Raw genomic sequence first — 24653 nt, 5'->3', positions numbered from 1 at the left:
GAGTACAAGAGAATACTGTTCCCCAACCCAGTTTTTCTGTAACCCTCTGAAAATACCTAGCAATTGCACTTACGATTAGAAGAAACAAATGGGAAAGTTCTCATTATACTGGTCAGCCACCAAAATGTGGAATGCCCTGACACCATCCATTACAGGATGTGTAACACTGGTTTCTTTCAAAATTGGCCGGATCTATCAGGAGGTCAATGTCATTTTCCCACCTCTTTTGTACATATAGTGTTTGTATTTGTTGATGACATGTATTTTTGTGTTAATTCTTTACGCTATGTGGATGAATTGATCTACATAGGACCACAATGGAAACAAGCCCCCAGGACTCAATCCTTTTAACCTAAACATGCCGTTTACATTTCTGAGTAATAAAAGGATTCAATCAATCAATCAAAAACACTCAGTTACAGGGAATGATTGGACAAAAGAGCAGCAGACTTTTCTTGATATCTCTGGTACACACCACCAGGACCAGGACCCTATGCTGGCAAGATGTTTATTCAGAATTCAGTGACAGATGTTGTCATTCGGCCCTCGACAGAGCTCCCCTAGCCTCTCAGGGTCAAGCTTGGTGGATGTTTGTTGATAAAAGTACCAAAGGACATATTGGGTCACAGTCAGACACAAACTAACTCTGCTCGATTTGCATGATAGTTCATTTGGTGAAAATATATAACTTTTTACACAACTTTTCACAGTCATCCATCATCAGTGGTTATTAAAATTATATTTTTTTGTGTAGTGTATTTCATACTGGTATAAAAAAGTAATCATGTGGATCCGTAACGGAAGGGCGTGGCTCCAATGTGAATCTTGGACTTCATGTGACCAGTCTGTTAAGTCTGTCTTCTGGCACTGTAGTGAAAACACAGCTGCTATTTTTGAAAAATCTTGAAAATGTGAATAATGTTTTTTACACAAATCTCGTCTGGGGGTCCCTGGCACAAACATTTTCAGATGGGGAGTTCACGGCCAAATACATATCATTTTGGCAGTCCTTGGCACAACAAAGTTTGAGAACTACAGATTTAGAAGGCAATTGTAGAATCGGCCTCAGGTCTTTAATGGGTTAAAGCAAATCATATTTAATTGAAGCCCAGCCATTGTATCATTTCTCATACAATTAAAAGGAAATGGGAACCAGACCATAATGGTTGAAATCTACTAGAGCTCATTGTATTTGTGTTGTAAGGAGACAATAACATTCAAGAAATCTGCCAAAGATGTTCACTTTTATTCAATTACCAAACTAAAAAGAATTATGCTATGAATATTTGTGTGCAGAAATCTGAACATAATTAAAGGAACAGTGTATCGTCGTGATTCTAAACAGATCCAGAGGACTTCTTCTTCTGGGCTTGAATCAATCCTGAACATCAAAATAATCTATAACAGGCTCTTCTTTCACCATCTTTGACCAGCAGCTCCCGCTGTCAGCGCCCCTGGGAAAGGAGGCAAAAACAATATTAGCCGAACCCCAACCAATAATTCCATGTCTGAAAACCAATAAAAAGCAGCACATGTAAGGGAATGACAACATAGAGACAGATGGCCATGTATGACATAATGACAATAAAAGTATCTAAAGTATAAAAGCCAATCTACAAGCTCACAACAAATAAATCGTCTATTTTCGTTATTTGACACACAACAAGTAATATAGGCGTGTGTGTAGTTAATGTTTTTCTATGCCCGTTTTATAAAGACGGACAAATGTTTTTCCTAGATCTAGGTATGCATGTAGACGGAACATTTCTGACAAATAAATGCATGTAGAGCACAAAGCAAACACAATGTAATCAATAAAACATTATTTTAAATAATCTGTATGATATAACTAGCACATCAGTGGTTGGGGGTGGTCTTCCATGAGGTTACAGACTGGTTCACAATGCCTATAAAGTTATTTGAAGCAGATGGTGCACGGGACTGGACACTTGATGCGGTATCATCTTCATTGTAGTTTAGAAATACAGTAGCCATGTGTGTAAAAATGACTTGCTTGCTGCTGTGCTGTTTGATGTGGGCAATGGGCGGAGGGGCCCTCGCATTTGTCTCTCTCTCTATTAAGGATGTCAGAGTCGAGTTTGGACAGACAGCCTTCCCCCTAGTCAAGAAGAAGAAAAAAATAATGGCATGAGCTCAAAGTGTACTTCCAACTGATAGAAATAAAAACCCAAATGTACACGCATACTATTACTATAGCCTGTAAGAGATATTGTTAGGGAATGTTAGGGAATTGTTGAATGTTAGGGAATTACTATACTATGCTGTGATATGCAAGATTCATATTGCAAGTTGTGTGTATGTATTTGAGTAAATACTCAGACATATGTGTATTGGTCAGACAAACTAAAGACTAGTAAGTAGATTGCGTCACCACTGTCTGCTTTAACTGCTATATTAAGAATGATGAAACATGATGATACATATGATATCTGGAAGGGTCACACTGACCATCTACTGGACACTTTTGTGTACTGGTGATCTTTGTCACAATATTTTAGGGGAAGAAATGTTACACTACTTGTGAGCTGTGATGACCACGTTGCGCTTGGGCTCGCTGTCGTAGCTCATGCTCTCAACGGTATAGACTTCGGCCAACTCGTGGACAATCCTCCGATGCTCCCGATTCATGGGTGGAAAGCAATGGCTCCTCTTTGGCTGTTTTCCCTGCAGACATGGGGGTTGCGTCCATGAACCCGTTAAGATCACAGAGATCTGCGTGATTCTTCCATCAATAATGTCCATACACTGGACTGGTATATCATTTGAGGACTACCTTATTAGCCATGCTAATCTGTCAGAAGTGGAAAAAGATGTGCAAGTGAAATAATTGACCTACATTCCCAAATCTTGTTTTGTGTTAATCATCTTACCTTATTAGCGAGTTCAACAAGATTCTTGATCTTCTCTTCTACTTCACTGACAAATTTCAGGTCTTTTCTGAAAAAGCAAAACATGCAAAGCCTTAGTGGGATTCTAGTATGTAGAAGTAAAACAGTGGTCAACCTGATTGGTTGATAGATATGGTATAATAACCATATCGTCTCTGTCGGGTGGAAACCTCATATGTCCAAAACTGTTACTTTTCAGGATTCAAATTCAAAAATAGCAAAAGTAGCAGATCTACAAACTCAAAACATGTCGCTTCGCGCAGTTAAGGTGAACTTGGATCTCCATGGAAACTTAACAATGGAGGAGTGGATAGAGCAAAAGTACATCTTAAAAGGACGACAAGCAGAGCTTCAAAAAGAGATTGATGAACTTGGGGGGTATGAAGCAAACACCGTTACATCAAATGCTTTGATGACTGGCGGTGTCAGGAAAAAAGCTGTAGTTTAAATCTTCAAAAACAGCATCAAAGGTGAAGTTTCATTTAGCGAGATTTCTAGGCCTGTATCAGAAATAGCAAAGGTCGACAAATTTAAACAAAATTCTATATGCAAAAATTGCATTGCAACTGCCTTGTTTGTGCAGTCTTTCGGGGACTACTTTCTTGTTTCTATATTCTTGTCATGAAATTATTTAAAACTGTTTTGATTGGGCCAAGACCGCTGGCTTAGCGGTCCGGGCACCTAGTCTCCAATGTAGCCTGACAGTGCGTCGCGCGTTCGAGTCCCGATCCTGACGGCCTTTGCTGCGTGTCACTCCCCATCGCTCTCTCCCCGTTTCCTGTCTGCCTACTGAACTATCAATAAAGGTATAAAAAGCCCCAAAAAAGCTCCCCATGGTTTTCATGTTACCATATTTGGTAACCATTTTATAAAAGCAATGGCATTATAGATTGTCATTATATCACACCTAAGGGGGTTGTCGACCCCTTAGGACAATATACCATGGCCTGGAGTGAGTTTTTGCTAAATTTAAAAGTCCAAACCTTGCATCGTCTTTGAGGCTGTCACTGTACTTGGAGGTGGAGCGGACATTGAAGGGGTCCACAGAGGAGTCGATTTCCAAGGCCTCGGCCAGGCGCCTGTTCCTCTCCAGTGTCGCACACTCCTGATCACACTCCAGCCTAAAGGCAGAGGAAGGCTCTCAGGGTTATGACAGCTGTCATTTTAAATCATCAGTAATACAAATATATTATCCACTGTCTCAACCCAACTTTCAAGTTATTTTACACAGCTCTATATTATCTGGATGGGAAACCCAGGTCTTTGTTGGTCTAGCATTCTATCAAACTGATCTAGAAGATAAGTTGATTAGGACAGCAACTTCAAAACACTAAAATAAAACGCTTTTCCCCAACCACAGTGCCTGCCTGCAGACTGTATGATTTTGTCCCGACTAATACGTTTATTAAATTACTCTACCTGGTTAGCTTCAGCTCCTTCTTAGTGATGAGCTGACCCATGTCCACAGATTCACCCAGCTGCATGTCAGACAGCTTGCTGGCCATGGCAATGGCTGCATACCTACAGTACACAAATGGAAGCATGCTTTACTTCACCACACTGTAAGATATGCCTTCTTTCTGTGAAATGTATACACAACCACCCGACCCCCTGCTACTTGTAAACAAAATATCACCGCTGTGGATATGCAATCATTACAGATGGTTAATTTAAGTCAGTTGAAACGATAAGATCCTCACTGTGTATGACGGAGAAATCAGATTTCTCCTATTCACCGAGCCTTACCAAAAGTGCCCACATATACCAGTATGCCCTTGGGCTGGACTGCATTTTTATATAGCGCCTTTCTCCAAAGCGCTTTATAATGTACTTCACATTCACCCATTCAGACACCGATGGCGGAGGAAACCATACAAGGCACCAACCTGCTCATCGGGAGCAATTATGGGTTCAATGTCTTGCTCAAGGACACTTCGACAACGCAGTCAGAAGGAGCTGGGAATCGAAACTGGAACCTTCAGATTCCAAGACGGCCGCTCTACCTCCTGAGCCACTGCCGCCCTTATGTGCACGTTTTCTGGCTACCTAGAGGCAAAGACTAAACATCCAAGCTAAACTAGCCTTTAGTTTTTCCATCTGCCATTTTGCAGGCCTGCCCAGAGTTAACAGAGAAGATGGGTAACAAATACAGCCGTTTTCCACGTTATCCCTATTGCAGATAGAGATACGAGGTTGAAAATCAGCTACATGCTTCTTTAACTTACTTCTGATATGAGCTGGTAGCATCTGTGCACACCACAGTCTCCTTTCTTCTACCACAATGACACTGTAGAGCCACCTGTGAAAAGATATGAAGAATTAATGTCCAACCTGATAACCTTGTGAGCCATCATATCCTTTTGTTCGAGGGCATGAGATACAGTGGATAATATAACATAATAATATAATATCAAAGATAGCCAGGACTATGTACAGTTGAGTTACAAACAACTTCCTGTTTGGAGGCAAAACATGGAAATTTGACAACCGACTACACACACTAATAAATTAAACTCAAAACGTGAATTTCAACATTAAGGTCTTTTATATACATTGAGCAAGTTTGGCGTGGATCTGATTGACCTCATAGGCAAGGAAAGTGTATTTGTAATATAGTAGCACATTTCAACAACGAGGCAATTCAATGTGCTTTACATAAATCATTAAGCAAAACACGATAGAACAGGACATTTGAATTCATTAAAAATTAAGAGTAAATTAAGAAAATTAATTCCTCTGAGGTGTTTATTAAAGCACAGCCCCAGTAAATGGCGAACAAATACACAAACATTAATTATGAGATGGCACCGTTGTCGCATTTTAAAAAAACACCACCGTTTTACTTTTATGTAAATGTGTTTTTGTACTGTTTTTAAAATGTTTATATAATGATGTTTCGCCTGTTTTCTGGACTGGTGGTTACTGTAGATATCAGAGCTGAGTCTGTTTGGTGCTTACCAAATTTGGTATATCTAGGTCGAGCCATTGTTGCACACCCATGTCCATGACCCCAAAAATAATATATAATCTTTCTCCACTTCAGAGGCATGTGCAATATTTTGTGGGTTTTTGATCACCTTCAAGCCCAAAAAAATAGATTTATTTTGGGAAAATAATTCCTTGCATTACAATAGGGCCTTTGCACCACTTTCTGTGTCCGTGCCCTATACACCTGTATAGTCTGTCACTGTCTACACACTTGCACAGCAGACTTTCCACCCCAGCTCTAGCAGTTTGCCTCCTCTGTGCAGCCAACATCTACAGAAGCTTCCCACTTTGTGAACCAAAGCTTCCCACTGGGTGTTGCATAACACCACACTGGTGGATCCAGTGGAAATGTACACAGGATTTCATTTCTAGTTGCCTTGGCAGTGGTTCCCAAACGTTTTAGCTCAAGACCCAAAAGAGAAATGTGATGCCTCCCCGGGACCCTAACTAGTAAAATAGCAGATCTACAAGCTCACAACACGTCAATGTGTTGTGAGCTTGTAGATCTGCTATTTTCACTACTTCTTAAACATATTTTTTCCCTCCAATTAATGGATTTGTTTCCTTTTTCTTTCAATTTTAAAACCATTTGTGGAATTCTTTGAAAATCTTTTGAAATAATAATATAACATAAAGGGGTATTTACTTGCGACCCACCGTTTAGGAAACAGTGCCTTGATGTGTCCACCACTACTAGAATAGTGGCTTCACACTGCGGCAGCACCATTTTGAAATCAACATTTCACAGTATCATTCCACATAAAACCTGCACTCTCTCTCTCATCAACACCAGAGCTGGTGTGTGTGTGTCTGTCTGATTGCTGTACCTTGGCAGTGCATGTGTTGCGTGGGCAGCCGCTGCCTTTATGGCATGGAGCAGAGCAGGAGTGGCCACACTCTGGACGAGGTAGAAGGCAGGGCTGGTGGCAGGCGGCCTCCAGCAGACACTCTCCCCGGTGGCAGATGCGCTTGCAGCGGTGCATTTCACACGGCAGCACTTTCTCACAGGGCATGCCGCAGGAGATGTCCTGCAAGTGGCAAGGAATGTTGCTCCTTTGCTGTGGGTAAAGTGGAGACATGTTCACACTTTACATGTATGTATGTACAGTATGTATGTATGTATGTATGTATGTATGTATGTATGTATGTATGTATGTATGTATGTATCAGGGAATTTGCAAGGGAGAATTAAGAGTTGGCTACACAATAACAGGCATACTAGCTCAACACATTAAAGGAGGTAATCTTTATATAAGTGAAATACCCAGACATGCATAATATGTCAAAGTAAATCTTTAAATGTATTCTAACTGGTATATCCTCTTGTTGAATATGTTGAAAATGTTCGAGCGTAGACAATAAAATAAGTATTAAAAAACAAAGTACACACTATGCATCATAATCACAAGATTTTTGTGGGCATTATAGGGGAGACACGCGAGAGAGGCGAGATGAGGGGTCGTACTGGAACCCAGGTCATTCTCGCACTCACTATCCCTCACGACCACAAAATGTAGCAGAACTATTGCAATAAGAGTTTTTGGTAGTAGCATGCTGTTCTGGCTAAGCTGAAGTTCAACGTGGGGTCCGAGTGTACAATTGAATTGAAAATCTGTTAAATTAACCCATTAAAACCAAGAAAGCATCTGTGTCATTTTAGATTTTAGCCATACAGTATATATAGCAACATACGTTTTTCAGAAAACGCTTTAGAACAGTGGTTCGCAAAAATCGCTCACAGCGCATAACTTTTGCTGTGAGCTTGTACAGCTGCTATTTTTGAACATTTTAGAAAAATCTTGAAAGTGTTGAATAATTTTGAATTTTTAAACACCAATCTTCTCTTTTGGGGGTCCCTGGCACAAAACATTTTCAGCTGGGGGTCCACGGCCAAATACGCATATATCAATTTGGGGGTCCTTGGCACGAAAAAGTAAGATATGTGTAGAATTGGCTTCAGGTCTTAATGGGTTAAATAAACACCAAGGAATTTACAGTGTAGATTGTGGTCCCACAATCCCAGAGATAAAAATATGATCAGATAGGGAACTGTGGCCTAATGCATATCAAAGTGGGGGTCCTTGAAATGAAAAAGGTCAAGAATCACTGGGTTATTGATACGTATAAGGTTACCTCATGCTTGCCCATACACCATATCTGAGTGAGGTACGTGCACGGAGGACACTTCTCTTCACTGTGGCAGTTGTGAAACACTAAGAATAAACACATACAAGGATTGAGACCATCATCATGGGAAATAGCAGGTAGCCTGGTAAACCCTCCCTCCAGAAATCTCATTTCCATTTGATTTCTGGAGTGAGTCTGGCCTGAACGCCCATTGTGGGGGTTTCTAGTGCATTACCAAATAACCGAGCCTATCAGCGTCGTCGCTCATCGTTCTGTGATTGACAGCGACGGTTGGCCAATCAGGTGGCGAGTTCGAGTGAGCCCGAATGAAGCCGAGTGCAGCCTGAGTGCGCCGACAAAAGACGTACGGCAGCCATTGTTGTTGTCCGAGTGCCTTTTCTTCTTATTTTCGTTTTTAAAACGGTCTCAAACTTCTTTTTTGAGGCACGGAATTTACTATTAAGATATCGTTTGGATAGAATTTAGTTGTTTAACTTCATATATGTGGTCAATTAATCATGACAGAGCCTATTTAAAAATATAAATTTAGAGAACCGGCAGGGGCGGGGAGTGACACGCATGTATCCCAATAAGGCAACCTATTTTGGGCATGGCCGTCTCAAAAGTCCTGTTGCGTGGTACTTTGTAAATATGTAGATAACTTGTTTTTGGCCTTCTATTGTTCTCTGTTGATCTCCTTCCCACTTAACCCCCTACCCCTCTTCTTTTTCTCTCTCCCCACTCTTCTTTCTACGGAATTTAACGTTACGATGGGAGTGTTGTACAAAAACGAATTTCACCCACTTTTTTACCTTGTAAACCTGTGATGTGACAATAAACCTGATTCTGATTCTGATTCTTGCGTCACATAGTCTGGAGGTGGTAAAAATGAACTGCTGATTGGCTGAAGGGGAAAAACGATCATTGGCTGAAGGGGTTGTCAGTCAACGGTATTACTCCCGCCCAACTCCAGCCCACAGCCAATATTGCAGAATGGGCGATCAGGCCAGACTCACTCCAGAAATCAAATGGAAATGAGATTTCTGGAGGGAGGGTTTACCAGGCTAAATAGCAGGAGGAAAAAAAACTTTTTTTCTTTTTACCTGGATGGTCACACTCATGTCTCCGTGTGCACAGATTCTTACACTCTGGGGGCTTGGTGCCACAGGCAATGGGAGGGAACAACACAGTCTGCCCACAGTGGCACGTTAGCTCATCAAAGCCTATATAGACAGAGGGAGACAACATGGTCAACGAGCAGCAAAATCAGCTTGTGCAGATCAGCACGTTCTTTTGGTTTTGGTAGCCAGCATTGGCCGCATTACTGCATGGTTTAATCTGCATATATGGACATGCAGTGGTGGAAGAAGTACTCAGATATTTTACTTAAGTAAAAGTAGCAATACCACAGTATAAAAACACTCCGTTACAAGTAAAATGCCTGTGTTCAAAATGTTACTTGAGTAAAAGTACAAAAGTATTGGCATGAAAATATACTTAAAGTGCCAAAATTAAAAGTACTAACATGTTTGAAAATAGCAAATAGCGTTGTGATCTACAAGCTCACAACGCGTCGCGATGTGACGAGTTGTGAGCTTGTAGATCTGCTATTTTCAAATAGCCTATGTATAAAATAGGGCTGAAGTGCTTAATGTATCTTTTACAATATAATACTTTACATCTCCAAAGTAACTAGTAACTAAAGTTTTCAAATAATTGTAGTAGAAGTAAAAGTACTGAAAATTTGAAATACTCCAGTAAAGTAAAAGTACCTCAAAATTGTACTTAAATACAGTACTTGAGTACAGTACATGTACTTAGTTACTGTACACCACTGTGGTCATGTGATGTCAAACAACAGAAACCGTTGCCAACAACGTAGATTTGCGCTGACATTGACCAAGTCCAATAATAAGGGGGCGGGTAATCGCCAGGATACGTAGTTTTTTCACCATGAGAATACGATTTTCTTTTTCACAATGTGTAGTTACATCACCCTAGCAAATGTATGTGGGAAGGAGCATGTATTTGGGCCTTTAGTGCATGCATAGGACTCACTGGATTGCCAGCAGGGATGACAGTTTCCACGGTGACAGAGCTCTTGGCAGCGGTGGAGCCCACAGTTGAGCTTATAGCCGCAGATCTGAGTGCACCTGTGTTCCACATTCTGAGAGGAGATTCACACAGTATACTAAGTTTCTAAATAATTCCCCTACAGTTGAATGTTCAATATATCGTTGCTGTTGGGCAGAAACCTTTTATCTCCATATTTTAACTTTTTGTGTTTTTCGTAAATTAACGCCCCTACTTGGATCATACTACAGCGTCACACAAAAGTATCAGAAAGTAGCAGATCCGCATGCTCAAAGCGCAGCGCGAAACGCGTTTAGAACTCGTTAGATCTGCTACTTTTGCAGTTTTTTTTATTTGAATCCTGAAAAGTAACAGTTTTGGACATATGAGGTTTCCACCCGACAGAGATGATAATTCACACAGCAAATAGTGTCGGGACAGCTTACTTACAGAAATGAAATCCACATAGACCCTCATAGTATCAATGCAACTTAAGAGTACTTAGGTTTGTACAAACATGTATACCGTATATATGTTTTTGCAATATTTGAAAATATGAGGAGAATCACATTGGGTCATACTTTTTTAGGGAATGAGCACTTTTGTAACCCTGCGTACTAGTCATTCTAAATCTCACACGCTCAGTTTTCGCAATGAGATATTAGCCAGGAAAACATCTATTGACAAACTGATTGAGCCCGGCAGATGGGACAATTCGTCTAACTATAGGGGATGGTTTAGAAGATGATGAGAATGAGCAACTGGCTGCATTTTAAGAGGTTAGTCAATTCTGCTCTCTCTCTCTTGTGAAACACTGTGAAAGGAGCCCCCACCCACACTAGCGCTGATTCCTAAACAATTAACACACTATGTAAAATTAGGACGTTTTAGTAATATTGTTTGTGCTGTTCTACATACTGTACTGCCAACCAGTTGAAGAAATCACAGATTGAGGATTTAACCTTTGCTTTGATGAAATATCCGAGACCATTAGGGTTTTATGGAAGATGCTAGTTTTTACCACTTCAAATGCAATAATCTTAAAATAATAACCAAAAATTGCTTGTAGATAGGCTATTTTTGCTGCGCAGCACATGCTGGCTTCTATGGAATCCAAATGACTGAAATCAGTCGCGACTGAGAACTTTAATCCATGTTTGCTACAAATCGAATAATGGAAAGCGAAGAAAAATAAACTGCTGACATCCCATTCTGCCGTCATAATCAATATGTCGTCACGAGAGCCACGCCATTATTGGACCCCGGCATGTTAATTGCAACATTAGCTTTGCTATGTATCGAGTCACTAATGATTGATATGCTCAAATACGCTGACATTTTAATAATCACACAAAGCTTGTTTGCAGTCGACGTGGCTGAATGCATTTTCATTTACCCTCTTTGATAGATTTGTCATTTTCCTTTCTATGAAGGTTTAGTTAACTTCCAAGCAATCCCATGAGTTGTTGTTGTTGGTTGTATCGTTTCATTAACTTTTCAGTCAGCTCAGACGTGATGTTTTAGGGCTGCCTGAATGAGGATGTCTTTTGAGGACCACTCTCAATTTACGTGACATACTTTAAATAGAATTTGACTTGCATCAAGACTATGAGGGCATGGCAGCCCCTTAAAACAGATGTTTAAAGTAGAATTTAACATATGCACACATAAGACACATCTTCCTTCCGTCAGTACTCACGACACAACACAGCTCCCCACACTTATGTCGGCCACAGGTGCGTTTCTTATTGCATCGTCTCTCGCAAGTGAAGACGAGTTGGCCTAGGAGTGAGTCACAACAAAGACATGTTTTACGGAGGAGGACAGATGGTAGTACTGTACCATCTAAACAGAATTGACTAAAGAATCTCACCTTCATTATGAATTGTTTCACAGGGGACCTCCTGAAAAGGTTGGAAGGTGTACAGTATGTAAATCATTTTAATGCAAGACAACTGTAAGGAACACACAGTGGTACTCAAATCAACTGACTTTTATGTGCATAAGATGTACAGCAGTGGTTCCCAAACTGGGGCTCGGGACCGCCAGGGGGGTCCCCAGATGATTAGCTTAATGTGCAACATTGTTTTCTCACTCAACAGTAAACAAACCAACATACAGTGTAAGTGTATCTGCACATTTCTAAAGTGACAATTGAATGGCTTTTTAATACCAAATAGGACAAATTGTCAAATATTACGTAAGAAATAGGCAATCGTTTGCAACCCCTCACGTTGTGAGCTTGTAGATCGGCTATTTTCACAATATATATATGTGGAACCTAGTCAAACTAAATGTAATGTCTACAATTCCAAGTGCTTGTCAGGGTGGGGGGTCCCCAGTTCAAATATGATTATTTTGTGGGGGTCGCGGCCTGAAAAGTTTGGGAACCCTTGAAGCACAGTACCGTGACATGTTATCCCCACCTTAATCTTTGCGCCACATCTGCATGTGACAGTAGAGGTAAGATAGCATGGCCCACACTGTCCCTCATGGCACAGCTTCTCACATATATGAATAGTGTCTGGAAAATAACATAATGCCAACATGAATGACTCTTCCAGATGAACAGCATGAACAGTGCAAGATCATGTAAAACACCACTACAAGATAATACGTGTTGAAAAACAACATGCCAATGAAAATACCAACTTTGTTCTGTATGATTGATTGATTTGTTGAAGTGCCCCATAGGAAACAAACTATTTCATATACAGTAGGAGCAGACTGATGCTGTGTTCACACTAGCGGCGACAAAGCTACAAAACTACCAGGCGTGGCCAGGTACATTCAAGATCTTGAAGTGTTGCTCAAGCCCCAATGCGTACATGAAAAGAGTAAATAGCTGGTTAAAGGTAGGGTAAGTGATATTTTTTGGTTAAAACAAAAAGTATTTTGTTAAAAGGTTAACATACTATATTCTGATAGTAATCATTGCTATAGAGTGTTTTTTTCAGTAACAGATGTCTCCCTGTCTCTCCAGCTCTTTAATAAACAGGAAATACATTTTTCGGTAGGTGTCAAAATCTCAGCCAATCAGGAGAAAGTACCAATTTCTAAGCTAAATTACTGAAAAAACACTCTATAGCAATGAGTACTATCAGAAAAATATAGAGCTATTTAACAATTATTTTAACCAACGCAAATCACTTACCCTACCTTTAACGGCAAGAATTTGATTTTCATCCAATTACGGAACGGAACAGACCTTATATACCGGTACATAAGAGTAAAATAATGTGTATGGTCAGTCATTGTAGCAGCAATAATACAAAAAGGAGAACAGTAAAAAAAATTATAACTAAATCACAGGAGTAGCAGCATTTTCAAATCAGTTTGTCCATTGGTTCTAGCTCTTAAGGTGCTCGAAGGCAGTAATAATAATGGACCTATTTCATCACACAGGGGAAATTCAGTTTTCAGCTTCACCCTGCTAAGTGCTTCTCAAGTGAGCGGGGGGGGGGGGGGTTAGGGGTTAAGTGTCTTAATCAAGGAGACCTCGACACAATGCCGGGGCCCTCTCTACCCAGGTTCCGGGTGCAGAAGTTATAAACATCTATCAGTGCCAGTGTCCTTAGCATTGTGTAATACTTCAGACTGGCTGCCATTGAAAATGACTTGTAGCCTGTCACCACTAGTAACTATGAACGCAGCATTAGAGTGCACCAAAGCAAAATGATCCACTTTTCCTGATGAACATGCTGCCCGCTTCCTACCATTGGAGCCACATGCCAGTGGCTTGCTGCAAGTCTTTCCACAGGAGGGGATAGGATCTGAACAGGTCTCCCGCTCAGCCTCAGAGTAGCCCAGTTCCAAGAGCTTAGTCAGCGGTGTCTGCCCGCAAGGACAGCTTTTCACCAACCTGGGGGACAGAGGGCAAGGCTGGCACGGCCCAGGGTGGCACACCTGCTCACATCGGTGGGCCTCGCAGTCCAACATCCTGAACAGAGGAATATCAAAAACAGGAGTTTCAGTTTATGATAGGGACTTGAATGAATATAAATTTCATGGAGAATGCAATGCATCAACAGACTATTGCCAAATGATCTATTTGTGGAAGGTCAGACTTACCTCCCACATGGTTTTTGACACGAGAAATGCCCAGAACCATCAAATCCTTTTTTGTCTGTGCCACATAGGGCCTCGCGAGAAGTAACACCACAATAGCAAACTATAAAGAAAATTAAAAAAATAAGTGTCATTCAATCAGTCATACATGTTATAAGTTTAGTTACTCTTTAATTCCTTTTTAGAGAGAGTATCTATCTCATGTCTATAGGCATGCAAACAGCCCCGAGGTGAAAAAGGTGACAACATGTTGTTTTCTTTCGGGTCAGGTGTCACACAATTGCCCTATTTGGGTTCAAAAAGGTGACTGTAGCTGAAAAGTGACACTTTTGCATGTCTGTGTCTAGGTTTAGGCAAGACTCACCTTGGTGAACTAAGAGCTGGCAGGGCTGACATGTTCCACTGTGGCACACCTGTTCACAGGTGTGTTCATCACAGTTGAGAGGCGCTCCACACACACGGCCACACTGGACGACGGCAGCCTGGCCACAGCGCATTGGTTGACTACAGCAGAGAAGGTTTGATCAATGTTTGGGCTGCTGTGACTCCACACAAATAGAGAAGGGGGACATAGAGAGATATTTGTGTAGCTACAATTCCCAGCACAGGGGTCTTCAATGTTTTTCAGGCCAAGGGCCCCATAGCTGAGAGAGAGATGAAGCAGGGACCCCCCACTACATATTGTATAAATTGTGTTGCAGATTAGACTTTTTTTCATAGATAGCTTCATAGACTTGTTTGATCATAGCACTATCGTTGTGTAGTGTTGTGTTGGATTCATGTTAATGTGTATTTTTAGACAGGTAACCACTTCCAATACGTGGAAAACTGTCCTAGCATAACAAATAGAAACCACTGAAATGTACGTTAAATGATATTCATGCTTGATGATGGTGAAATTGGTGAATATACACCAACCTGGTTCTGCCGCAGACGCAGGATTTCGTTACAAAGGCAGGGCACTGCGGACAAGGTCCAGGATGGCACAAGCTGAAGGTAGAAATAATAGATCAGTTATAGCCTGAAAGCCACAGATTCTCACATATGATGATGATTATTTTGGGTTTATGACATTTACAGTAACTAGGCTCACATGTTACAGGGGTGGTTGCAGTCCACTCCACTCCTCTTCTTCCCACACATGTCACCACAACTGTGGGGGATCTCGCTACGTTGCCACTCCGGATTGGTTACTTTACCTGTCAGTCAAATGTTAAAAACATGGATCACAACAGACCCTAGGGTTCCCACCACCAGAGAATTTTCACAACTTTTCCAAAGTATATTTATCCCATTTCCAAGCCTTTAGCTATCATACAGTGCAATAATGAGGCTCATACACCAAGTGTGCTATCAATGCACCAGGGAGGACTCGAGCGAAGGTGTCACGTGACAAAAATAACAGATCTATAAGCTGACAACGTATTGCGGTGCAACGTGTTGTCAGCTTGTAGATCTATCATATTATATAACTATTATGTATTAAATACAGGACTTTGCGTGACATCCTGAATTTAATTTAATTGTTTTACATTAGGCCGCACTCACGCAGCTCGTGCAGCACAGCACTGCATTTTACCATGTTACACATTTCACATAATGTTATCCAAACATTTTCCAAAATATTTGATTAATTCCAAAAAAGATTCAGGCATGGAAAACGGTTTTACTAATTTCAAAACATGTCCAGTAATTTCATGACCGTGGAAACCCTGTTACTCTCTCATCTTGCCGCCATGCGGCGTGATGAGAGCATGCTTCAGAAACACTGAATATGGAGTTCAACATTAGGACTATACAGTAGGTGTTTGGAACAACAACCGAACACAAGGCGAGAGTGAAACAAGAGACAGGCTCCCGAGGCTAAAGGCAAACGTTACTTCCGTCACTTTCCGTTTACAATGGATGTCTTTTGGCGTGTCATCATACAGTAGCTCCACTCACCACAGAAGCAGGTATAGGAGGTTGGTGGTTTCATTGTAACATTCTGGCAAGCTGGACAACGCCAACCATCAGTTGAATCTGCTGAAGGGACATTTTAATTCAATACAATTCAACAATTTGCAATTCGACGAAAATTTTAACAATTAAAAATTGTTGCTGTTGGGTTGAAACATTTTATGTCCAAAACGGTTACTTTTCAGGAAATGGAAAAAATAACCTGTGTTCCAATAGATCCAATGTAGTTATTTAGTCATGAGCCCTTACTAATACCTTTCCTTTTTATTTATATACAAAACCTACACCATTTTCACAAAAGAAAAAAAGCAATAGTAGATCAACAAATAGTAGATCAACAAACTACAGAATTATGCCGCATTCATTTATGGAAAAACATAAAAAGGTGAAATATTGGAGTTACAAGGTTTCTGCTCGACAGCAACGATATACAATGAACAGCAGACATTCTAACAGTGTTAATTTTGACAGCATTTCTTTTTTTTTGTTTTAGTCATTGTCTTTTGAATACAATTCCATTCAGTTTGAGTCATATTTTAGTCATCTCAAACGTTTAACTTTTAGTCTAGTTTTAGTTGACAAAATATTATAAGATTTTATTCAACTAAATCTACAGTTGATTTTGTTGACTAAAAAACAATTTGGCGTTGTAATGCCTGATTTGTACCGGCTATTGAAAAAAGCCAATCTACAAGCATACAATAACATAAAATGTCTTAGTTCTACTGGATCTCTTCTCCACCAATCCCCAACATTTGTCTAGTTTTTATTTGTTGACAAAATCGTCAAGATATTTAGTCATAGGTTTGAGTCATCATAGCTTAGTTTTTATAACATTTTCGTCAGTGAAAAAAAGGTAGTCGACGAACATTTTGTGTCATAGTTTTAGTCGACAAAATTAACACTACATTCTAAGAAGAAGCCTACAAAATCCAAACTGCAGAGCAATTCAACATACTGCTGATGCAGCAGTATGGGACTTTGAATGCAGCATTAGCTGCATTGCTTTTTGTTTATGGGGGTCACCGCTGCCATCTATTGTTCAGAAACTGTGCCCTGTATTGTCTGTAAAGCAGCATTATGTATTACTGTGCATTATTCTATGAAGGACATTTGTGCTGTAATCCCACAGAGCTGACTGCACTAAGCAGGATATGAGGCAACGTTGAAAATATTGTTTGCTGTCAGACAGAAACCTCCTACTATCTCCACATTCTAAACTTGTTGTGTTTTTTCGTTAATTAATAGCTCACAAGCTCGAAACGCGGTGCGAAGCGGCGTTGATATGGCATTGATATGGACTGGCCTTAAAAATGTTTTGTTGCAAGGAGTTGCGACTAGTTGCATTGGTGCGGTCTGGCCTTAATAGGCAGTGTACATAATGATGATTATACCTTCCGCCTGTGAGGCCGGGGACCTGGCCCATTTCTTAATGCAGTTGAGATGGAAGACATGGTAGCAGCTGTGGCAGCTCCACACGGGGGCCATGAGACGGATGACGTCGCAGCACACCATGCACTCATACTTCTCTTCAGACAGCTGTTCGATCAGACATCCTGGAAGCAGGAAGAGGAGGTTCAGGAAGACAACGCTGACTCACAACACTGCAATGATGCAGTAAAGTGATGACAAGTAAGTAGATTAGAAGGCAGGCCATATTATCCATTTATAACAAACTCTTTACATCAGGTGAAAATTTGATGGGGGGGGTTAGAGTTCTATTTATACAATTAGTGGTTGGCCTACAGTACGCTCTTATCAAGGCTCAAGTTGCTTTATGGTCACATGCACTGCAACATTGCAGGCTGAGCAGAATCAGGACCTGATCTACTACCATATGGATGTGGTACCATTATGGCTAGATCTTATGGATCTACACAAAATGCAACTTACTGTACATCACATTGTAAATGACTCGGTTGCAGAATACTGCAAATCACAATGGCAAAGTTTTTTACAAATCCGATGCAGAACTTCTACCACAGATTCCTGTATGGTTTAACAGCATGACATAATAGAGCCTTCGGTTTCATAACACTAGATGCACTGAGAGGGAACGCTTTTGCATCATAGATAAAATATGGAAAATACAGATAGTGAAATTAAACCAGAAAAAGATATATATAGAAAAATACTGGTAACTTTTGGTTGCAGTCCACAGGCATGTTTTATTTCCCACGCCATTCTGGCAGTTAACCAATCCACTGTTTAAATGTCCTTTTCTGCTTGAAATATCTAGCTTGGCTGGTAAATCAGTGGAAGTGGCTGGGGAACAAAACAAACCAATATGTCACCCGCAAACAGAAAAAAGTACAGTAGATCAGCTGCAGTCTTACCAGTTTGTGTCTCCTTGCTCTTGGGTACGTTTTCCCTCTTCCTCTGGCCAGGCCTGTGGTCTTGGTGGTGGGCTCGCCACTGCTCTCTGTTCTGTGCGGGTGGTGCACGTCCGCCCTGGTTTCTGTCCTTGCCACGGGCCGGGCCGTCCTGGCCACTGGCTCCCCTCTCTGAGCCGGTTTCTTCTCGAGGCAATGGCTTGAGTGGTCCATGACGAGATTTTGGCTCTATGGCTCCTCCCCTCTCTGAGTCAGGTTCTTCTAGAGGCAACGGCTTGAGTGGCTTGATTGGTCCCTGGCGGTGTTTTGGCTCTATGCGTTTCTGTTGAGGTTGAGGATCAATTTGACACAGGTTCCAGTCACCCTTCCTGTCCCTCTGACTTCTTTCCCTGGTTTCTGAAGGGTAGTGTTCTCCTCTGCTCTCGGCATACCTCCAGCCTTCTCCCGCAGCCCCGTTCTCTTGATTCTCCAGCCTGTCTCTAGGGTCACTCCCTTTCATGTATCTGACATCTTGCACCCTTCTCCTTGGCTCCTGGTTAAACTTCCTGGGTTTTTTTGGCCGGGTGTCCTGGTCTTCGCCGGCGTGCCCCACATCCCTGCTCCCGGCCTCTCTTCGCCAGCTGGGCCCATTCCTATCCGGTCCCTCCATGGGAGGGGTACCTGATCGGTGGCCACCAGCGGCTCTGCTGTCGCCGCAGTATGGACCTCGGTCAGCTTCAGGTCTTTGCCACTTGGGAGGCTGATACCCTGGAGCTGAACCACCACCAGCCCCACGATTTAAACTTCTGTTGTCTCCTCCTCCATGTGACCAACGCCCCCCTCTTCCTCCTGCAACTCCTCCTCCTCCTCTGCCTCCTCCCGCCCTTCCTCGCCCCTTCCCCCCGTCCCCTCGGTGGTAGGGAGGCGGGTAATGCGTTGCAGAACTTGAATTGTCATCGGCTAAAGGTGGCTGGTACCCGTGCGGAAAATGTTTGTATTGGTGGGGCGAGTCGTAGCTGCACCCAGTCACGTTTCTGTCGTGGTCCTGTCTGGGCCGAGCTCTCCTGGATCTCTGCTGATTACGTCTCTGCTGTGATGATGTCCCGTCTGTGCCGAGGTCTGGTGGGTCTGAGGAATCAATAACAAAAGCTACAGTATGTGTATGAAGTCATGCAACAAGTATAATAACAAAATGTCATATTTCACAACTCATCTCTGAACATACAAAAATAGGCTGGTGTTCACAGTTTTCTTGCTTTTGTTGTCTTGAGCTTAGAGCTAATTTGGGTCATTATTAAGGCCTAATTTATACGACATCATTGACAATGCAGCTCAACGCAAACTGACTTTCAACTGAAAAACATGTCTCATTGCCATCCCTTGAAATACAAATAAAGATCACTCTGGTCACTTCTAGTATAATTTTAATAACAACATAAACCCAATGGTAATAAATGCTACAGGATGATCGCAATCACAATGTGACATTGTTTAGACCAGTGGTTTCCAAACTTTTTAGCTCAAGACCCAAAAGAGAAATTTGACGTTTGCCCAGACCCAAACTAGCGAAAATAGCAGATCTACAAGCTCACATGTTGTGAGCTAGTAGAACTGCTATTTACTTGGGTTGAACATAGATTTACTTTAAGATAGATTCCTTTAAAGTGTTTTCTGTGATGCACCTCAATTTATTGGATTAGATTAAGGTTTTTTTTATGATCGTCATCTAGAGCTGAGGTCTAACATAGTTTCGATTCGCTGAGGGCCCATTGATTGTTTTTCCTCACCCATTTGGTGGAACATGATTGGACCCCAGCAGACCCCTCGCCCCCAGCGGTTCTTGTATTCTTGTATTTGTTTTACTGAGGTTAAGGTTAGGAATAAGGTTAGGTTTAGTTAGGCATAGTTTTACTGCGGTTACGTTAAGGAATAAGGTTGGGTTCGTTTAGACATAGTTTTACTGAAGTTACGTTTTTAGAAATACCTAGTGGCAACCGTTCCGAGGTCGCCGGATTTGGCCCGGGGCGAGCGTGTTTTTGGGGCGAGCGTTCTTGTATTCGTTAGTAGGGTGTGGGCGGATTACATAACATTCCAGTGCCTGCTGTGTCCTATTATTATTGTTGATCTTATAGAATAGTGCTTTTATGTGGTGTCAGATATACAGTCTAGTCTGCACAGGTTTCCCTTTCCCACCAGGCCATATAACACCTTATTATGTCGAATAAACAAGTCGGGGTGATCAGAATTCAGGAAGGATGATGCAACATGAATTACATTCATGTTGCCAGACAGGCACATCAATACAAGTTATTGTATTTATTAACTACACAGGTTTATCTACTGAAATGATGGAGATGGTAATATACCTGGGTCAAAGAATACAGAATCAACAGATTTCTAAAAAGGGAAGTCGAATTCAGTTGAGCCTTTTGCATTAAATGAGGAATTGTCACTAGGGATGGAGCTCGTTAATTTTTATTGATAATGAGCACCTTATCGAACCTGCTTATCGAACCGAGCTTTTATCGAGCCCACTATCGATCTTTTTCTATTATTAAGAAAAAAGACGTGAGGCGAAAAATTCTGAACAGAACCGGTATCTTTTTTTATTGGCCAGTTGTGACAGTGAGTTTGTGGCTGACCACTATCTAAAATTAAATGAAGATGACAAAAGTAAAAAATATTTTTGCCTATCATTAAAACAACCATTCATATAATGTGCAATAAGTGTTAAATGGCTTTATATTATGAATAGTACTGTAATAATTACTATAAAATCTCCATGTCTCTTCAACTTTTTATAAACAAAAAATGCATAGTTATTTTTTCTATTCTTTTTTCTTTGTTTTAACCAAAATATATCACGTGCACTACATTTTACTAGGGCATTCAAATACAGTACTTTTCTAACAGACAGAAGGCAAGTGACCTTTTTACTTTTGGAAAATAATATTGAAGAAACGGTTAATGTGTGTACTGTCACTTTAAAAGCGCAACGTATACTTCATCGTACGACGGTGTCACGCACCAAACATGGCCGATCTCCAAGCTCACACTGCGTCTGTTCGCACCACGTTGTGAGCTTGTAGATCTGCCATTTTCGGCAACGATAGACTGAGGGACGGACAGCGCTGTTTGGCACAACTTGCAGCTATCAATACACTTTTAGACCAACATGTTTGTTCCAGCGTGGGTGATTAGATTTATTTCTTGATCGCCTCTTGTTTTAATAGTTTAGACATGACGTCATGGGCCGCTACACTCGATAACAGGCTCGACAAGCCTAAAGCTTATCGAAAACCGGGTCTCGATAAATTCATGCCCGGGTATATAATGGACCCGGTTTTCGAGCTCCATCCCTAATTGTCACCACTGTTATGTGTAATCTAAATTGAGATGCAATTTGACTTGTCTTCTGTTGACTCCGGACTAGACTAGACCACAAGAGGATGTTAGTTAGATCAGTGGATCCCAAACATGCCTTGAGATTGTGACTCCCGCTGGCCCTTTCTTTACCGGCACCCCCACCCCACCCTACGACTGTCAATCTGAGGTCAAAGCCAGCTTTAAGTGTTCCACAATGCCAGTAAGACTAGGGTAGGGATCCTTTAGGATTTTAAAGATTCCAGTTCCTTAACGAATCCCTCTTAACAGTTCCCTTTAATGCTTCCTATAGGGGGTTCCAAATGGACCCTAACAGGTCTGAAACTTTGAAAGTGTACAAATGGAACCAAATGGACCCGTATTTGTACACTCTCCGAGTTATGGTGGTCTTTGAAATTAAAAAGTTGTGAGAACCACCGGTATTGTAATTGTATAGCAGACATGTAGTCCACATACCAGCTCTGACAGTGTGATCAAAACCAGTTCCAAATGTGATGGAACTGATTCTGGTTCCACAATGTTGGATCCGGTTCCTCCGATTCCGGATCCCAACCCTAAGTAATTCACTGGCTCAGAGATAGACGTTTATAATGTAAGAGTAGAAAACCTTGCACACAACACCTTCCAAGCACCTATAGCTAGAACCAACAGTCAAACTGTTTTATGATAATGCTGCTTCTGTCTAATAATTATTAATTATTCCTTGACTCTTTTTCTTAATGATCTTTTCTGCTATTCTCCTTGGTGTTGTATGTTGTTTCCCATTATTATTATTATTACTGCTACAATGTCTGAGGAACTAGAACAAAAATAATTGTACTCTTATGTAGGCCTGTAAGATGTAACAATAAAGAAAACTTAGAAACCTTGAACCTTGTAACTTTGGCACAACACAAGAGGTTTGTAAACCACTGGGCGACCAATCTGGTAACCCATGTCTGTCTTGAGAGATCACTGTGCGACATCTCACTCGAACAGTAATTATGTGTGCACATCACACTAAATCAGTCTGAAACTCGGGGTTTAAACCGAAAAGCTCCTTTTGTATCCCTCAACTTAGAGGTGAAATCCTGTAAAACCTTCAAATAAGCCTGATCGAACAGATAGATCACTAGTAATGCTAGCAGCCATTAGCAAGCACACACACAGACAGACAGTAACAGGTTAGCTTGCTAGCTATGAGCCTGACACGTTATAATGTTGTTTATTAGCCAACATCCAGTCAGTTCACCTAGTTGCTGTCAGATGGACAAACCAAACCGTTTTCCAAGTGGATATATGGCGAATTTCTTGTAATAAAATGTGTTGCTAGTTTGGAGAACTGTTTTGTTTTAGCCATGGATCACACGACGGTCGTCTGTCACGATGTCATGGATGAACTGGAACCTGTTGTTTGCACTTTCGCCATTTATGGTCCGTACATCTGCATAAACGTTCATATTTCAAATATAAAGTGCTTACCCCATGGTCACGAATGTTACAATTATTTACGGGTCCTCAGAGGTACCTGTATCTTCCGTTTTGTTCAATAAAAAGCATTTTAATCCCATCGATGGCCATTTTCCCATGGAGAAATAATGTATTAGAATGCAATACACCTCTCAACCGATAGGGTAGGGTCGCGTAGTTGAAAACATATGGAGAAAATACGGAGAAAATGGCCATCGATCGGATAAAAAAAATAAATATTGATCAATATGGAAGATACGGGTACTTCTGAGGGTCCGTACATAGTTGTAACATCCGTGGCCATGAGGTAAGCACTTTATATTTGAAATCTGAACGTTTATGTAGATGTAAGGGCCAAAAAAGGAGAAAGTGCAAACACTATGTTGAAGTTCATCCATTACTGTCATGATATGACAGTCATGTTTCAGGGCTAGTTTTGTTTTAGAAAAAGTTGTATTAAGCCAAGTTAAATCTGTGTAGCTCAACGACATATGGTATTTTCAACATGCGTTAAAGTGTCACCGTCCCTCCCAGACACCCCCAGTGCGTCTTTACTTATATTTTCCAACTAAATAAGGTTATTCTCTAACATTACATTACCTGAGGAGCCCTCAGCCATTCGGACAGCTGTAACGCAGACACTCTCCAATAATAGTCTGGATCCACAAGAAGTTTGGAAGACTGTTGTGAGAGAAGTGTATGATTAATTGATATCCATATTACTTTGTTAACTGCGTGGTGTCACGTCTTACAGTTAGTTAATACAAATAATACATTTTTATTTAAAGAAGCAACTGACCAGCTCTTTGCCTGCAGTCACGTTCCTCACCACCAACTCAACATTGAGCTAGCTAGCTAGCCAGGTCCTCGGCCAGTGTTGCCAGATTAAGCAGATTCTCTGTGAGAGAAACAAGCAAGAGCACTTTAAACAGACACACAGTGGTGTAAAGTAACTAAGTACATTTACTCAAGTATTGTACTTAAGTACAATTTTGAGGTATTTTTACTTGACTGGAGTATTTCCAATTTTCAGTACTTTTACTTCTACTCCACTACATCTCAGCCCCCCCCCCCCCCCCCCCCTCGAACTGTACTGTACATGTTTCAGTTGTTCTGTTTTCAAACTGTTTTTATGATGTTTTGCATAGTAGTGTATATCTGTCTGTCATTAAATGTCTCTATGAATGTACATGAGTACAAAAGACCCCAATGGAAACCAGTGGCGTTCCCAGAAATTACATTTAGGGCAGGCAAGATTTTTTACCCCCCCCCCCCCCCGAAGGTGGGGGGGGGGGTACTCGGGGAAAATGTCGGGGGGAAATCTCGGGGGAAACAAGTTAACAACAGCACTACACTGACGACCAAACTGAAAAACGTTAATAAA

The 24653-nt window shown here is 41.2% G+C and overlaps 1 protein-coding gene across 5 annotated transcripts; it reads right to left on the bottom strand.

The window, feature by feature from the left end:
* Positions 1-1227: 1227 nt before the first annotated feature.
* Positions 1228-24136, bottom strand: LOC311039165 (transcriptional repressor NF-X1-like). Of its 5 annotated transcripts, none has more exons than XM_084048823.1 (24): positions 24069-24136; positions 23870-23925; positions 18461-19564; positions 17519-17680; positions 16110-16190; positions 15259-15364; positions 15084-15155; positions 14530-14669; positions 14169-14268; positions 13814-14037; positions 12524-12621; positions 11971-12001; positions 11797-11879; positions 10083-10191; positions 9128-9247; positions 8031-8110; positions 6725-6955; positions 5135-5208; positions 4329-4430; positions 3893-4030; positions 2892-2958; positions 2540-2685; positions 2015-2119; positions 1228-1454 (listed from the first exon to the last, which is right to left on the bottom strand). In XM_084048823.1, exons 2-24 carry the CDS (start codon positions 23886-23888, stop codon positions 1376-1378), a joined length of 3471 nt encoding a protein of 1156 aa, XP_083904949.1. In that variant the 5' UTR covers positions 23889-23925; positions 24069-24136; the 3' UTR covers positions 1228-1375. The 5 variants fall into 5 exon arrangements, with proteins under 5 accessions (XP_083904949.1, XP_083904947.1, XP_083904950.1 ...); XM_084048821.1 differs by having other exon boundaries at positions 23870-23950; positions 24069-24131; XM_084048824.1 differs by having other exon boundaries at positions 16110-16187; positions 23870-23950; positions 24069-24131.
* Between the last annotated feature and the right edge of the window lie 517 nt (positions 24137-24653).

Source organism: Gymnoscopelus microlampas (assembly GCF_963454915.1).
Source record: "Gymnoscopelus microlampas genome assembly, chromosome: 22".
Taxonomy (NCBI): Eukaryota; Metazoa; Chordata; class Actinopteri; order Myctophiformes; family Myctophidae; genus Gymnoscopelus; species Gymnoscopelus microlampas.
Note: the sequence above shows the minus strand (reverse complement) of the source record. Positions and strands in the feature narration are given on the sequence as shown.

Excerpts from the sequence above, each read along its gene's own strand:
- LOC311039165 (XM_084048823.1), bottom strand. Across the intron at positions 5,209-6,724 it reads GCAACACATGCACTGCCAAG|GTGGCTCTACAGTGTCATTG; the intron begins GTACAGCAATCA and ends ATCTTTTCACAG. Across the intron at positions 1,455-2,014 it reads ATCAAACAGCACAGCAGCAA|GGGCGCTGACAGCGGGAGCT; the intron begins GCAAGTCATTTT and ends CTCCTTTCCCAG.